General features: G+C 69.8%; 1 protein-coding gene across 1 annotated transcript in view; it reads left to right on the top strand.

The window, feature by feature from the left end:
* The first annotated feature begins 450 nt into the window (after window positions 1–450).
* LOC121672234 (nuclear factor 1 C-type-like) overlaps window positions 451–2,109 on the top strand; it is a 31,499-nt gene continuing 29,840 nt past the window's right edge. Inside the window, exon 1 of the mRNA XM_042044821.1 lies at window positions 451–753. Coding sequence (XP_041900755.1) covers window positions 751–753 — 3 coding nt within the window. The 5' untranslated portion in view covers window positions 451–750. The remainder of the gene's footprint in view (window positions 754–2,109) is intronic.

The raw sequence follows: 2,109 nt of genomic DNA on the forward strand, positions 1-2,109 counted from the left end.
CTCCTCCTCCTCCCTCCCCGCCCCCGCACCGGGAGCGTCCCCGCCGCAACGCCGCCGGTGCCCCGGGCGAAGGGAGGAGGCAGAGGAGGAGGAGGAGGAGGCGGGGGCGGCGGCGATGGGGCCGGGGCGCTGCGGGCTGCGAGGAGGAGCCGTGCCCGGCCGGAGTGGGGCTGCGCCGGGGGGGCGCGGGGGGGATGCCCGCGCTGCTCTGCCATAGGCGCCGCCCGCCCGCCCCGCTCCCGGGCTTTATTTTTTTTTTTTTTTAATTTTTTTTTTTTTAATTTTTAGAAAATATTATTTTTGCTTGCCTTCCAAAAATACCCATCGCACCCCCCCCGCCATCCCCTGCCCCGCCCCCCCCGCAGCGCATAAGGCCGGGCCGGGCGCGGGCCCCGCGCTCCCGCCGCCCGTCACCGCCGCCCCGCGCCCCCCGCCCCGCAGCCCGGCCCCCCGCCCGGAGCATGGCCCCCGGCAGCGCGACGGAGCCGGAGCGAGGGTGACCGCCCGCGGGGGACACTGTGCTCTGCCGCTGGCCTCGGAGGACTTTTATTATAATTACCATCATTGTTATTATTGTTATTATTATTGGGTTTTTAATTTTTTAATTCTTTCGCGGGGCAGCGGTTTTTTTTTTCTCCTCCTTCGGCGCGGTGGAAAACACACGTTTTAGACCAAAATCCCAAACCAGCCCATCCATCCTCTTTGCTTTGCGCTTCGCAGCAACTTGGAGCCCGTTAATTGCACTTGGCGATGGTAGGTCCCATGACACTTTCGTTTTCTCTTCTACTTCCCCCCTCTCCCCTTCACCCCCCCCCCCCGTGTGCGTGTGTTTGCGGGTGCCCCCACGAGCAAAAGTTGCTGCCGGGGAGGGGGCGGCGGGGCGAGTTTAATACGGTGTCAGGGCGGGGGGGCGCGGGGCGGCGGGGGCGGGCGGGGGGAAGCTGCCGCCGTCTCTCCTCCCCCTGCCCACCCGCCCCGCGGTACCGGGGGGCGGAGGCGGCGGCGGGAGCCGCCCGGCGGGGAGGTCGCGGCGCGGCGCGGGGGGAGCCTCCGCAGCCCGCGGAGGGCTGGATGGAGCTGAAAATGGCCGCTAAAAAAGGGGCGGAGAGGCCGCCAGCCGCACCGACTTGAACTTGGAAGTGACGCCCGGGAGGGTCGCGCTCAAGTCCGCGCTGCGCGGGGCCGCCCTGCCCGTACCGGGGAGGGAGGGGGGGAATCACCGTCCTCGATGTGAGAATAAAAACATTTCCCCCGGCCCCGCTGTGCGGGGCTTCTCCCGCTTCTCCCCCTGCCAGGCCACGGCGGTAGCGCGGCGGCGCGGCCCGAGCCGCCCCGGAGGATGCGGGATGCGGGGAGCGGGCCCGCCCGGTCAAGTTTGCGCGGAGCCGCCGCATCCCGCGGGAACGGGGATGTCCCTGCGGGGGGAGTGTGCGGGGTGAACCCCAACCCCCGGCGGGGATTGGCCGCGGGGGCCGGCAGAAGTTGAGAGTGAAAATCAGTTGTGCGGGGAGAGGCGCTGCGGGGGCTCGTCCCCACAGAAGGGGGAAAAAAAGAAAGGCCAAAAAAAGCGGTTTTCTTCTTTTTGGGGGGCAGAGAGGCAGCGCTGGAACCGCGGCCCCGCGCCGGGAGCGGCCGCGCTGCGGGCCAAGTCCTTGAAGGGAGCGGCGACCCCCGGTGCGGGAGGGGAGCGGGGCGCGGCCCCCCCAGCCCGGGAGGTGCCCGGGGATCCCCTTTGTGTTCCGCCCGTGGCGCTCCCCGCGCGCTCTCTAATTAGCGTCATTAGCGCCCGCGATCGGCCGGGGCCGGGGGGGTGCGGAGTGAGAACTTGCGGTTTGGAGTTTGCCGGGCGCAGGCTCCGCATTTTTAATCTCCTGCTCTCTTTGTGCGGGGGGTGTTGCGGGGCTCCCCGGGGCCATGGGGGGGGGGGGACGCCCGTGGCGCTTTCCCCCCCGCCCCGTGGCACCGCGATGCTGCCGGTCGTTAAATACCGCGGGGAGGGGGGCGGAATGAGCGTCTCCGCGGGATGAGCGCGGTGCGGCGGGGGCAGCGCGGGGCCGGCGGGGCGGCCCCCGCGCCCCGGGGCTGGGTGCGGGGGGTAACACCACTGGC

This window comes from Corvus kubaryi, unplaced genomic scaffold (assembly GCF_017639235.1).
Source record: "Corvus kubaryi isolate FWS band 111438036 unplaced genomic scaffold, C.kubaryi_AGA036_p1.0 45374, whole genome shotgun sequence".
Lineage (NCBI taxonomy): Eukaryota > Metazoa > Chordata > Aves > Passeriformes > Corvidae > Corvus > Corvus kubaryi.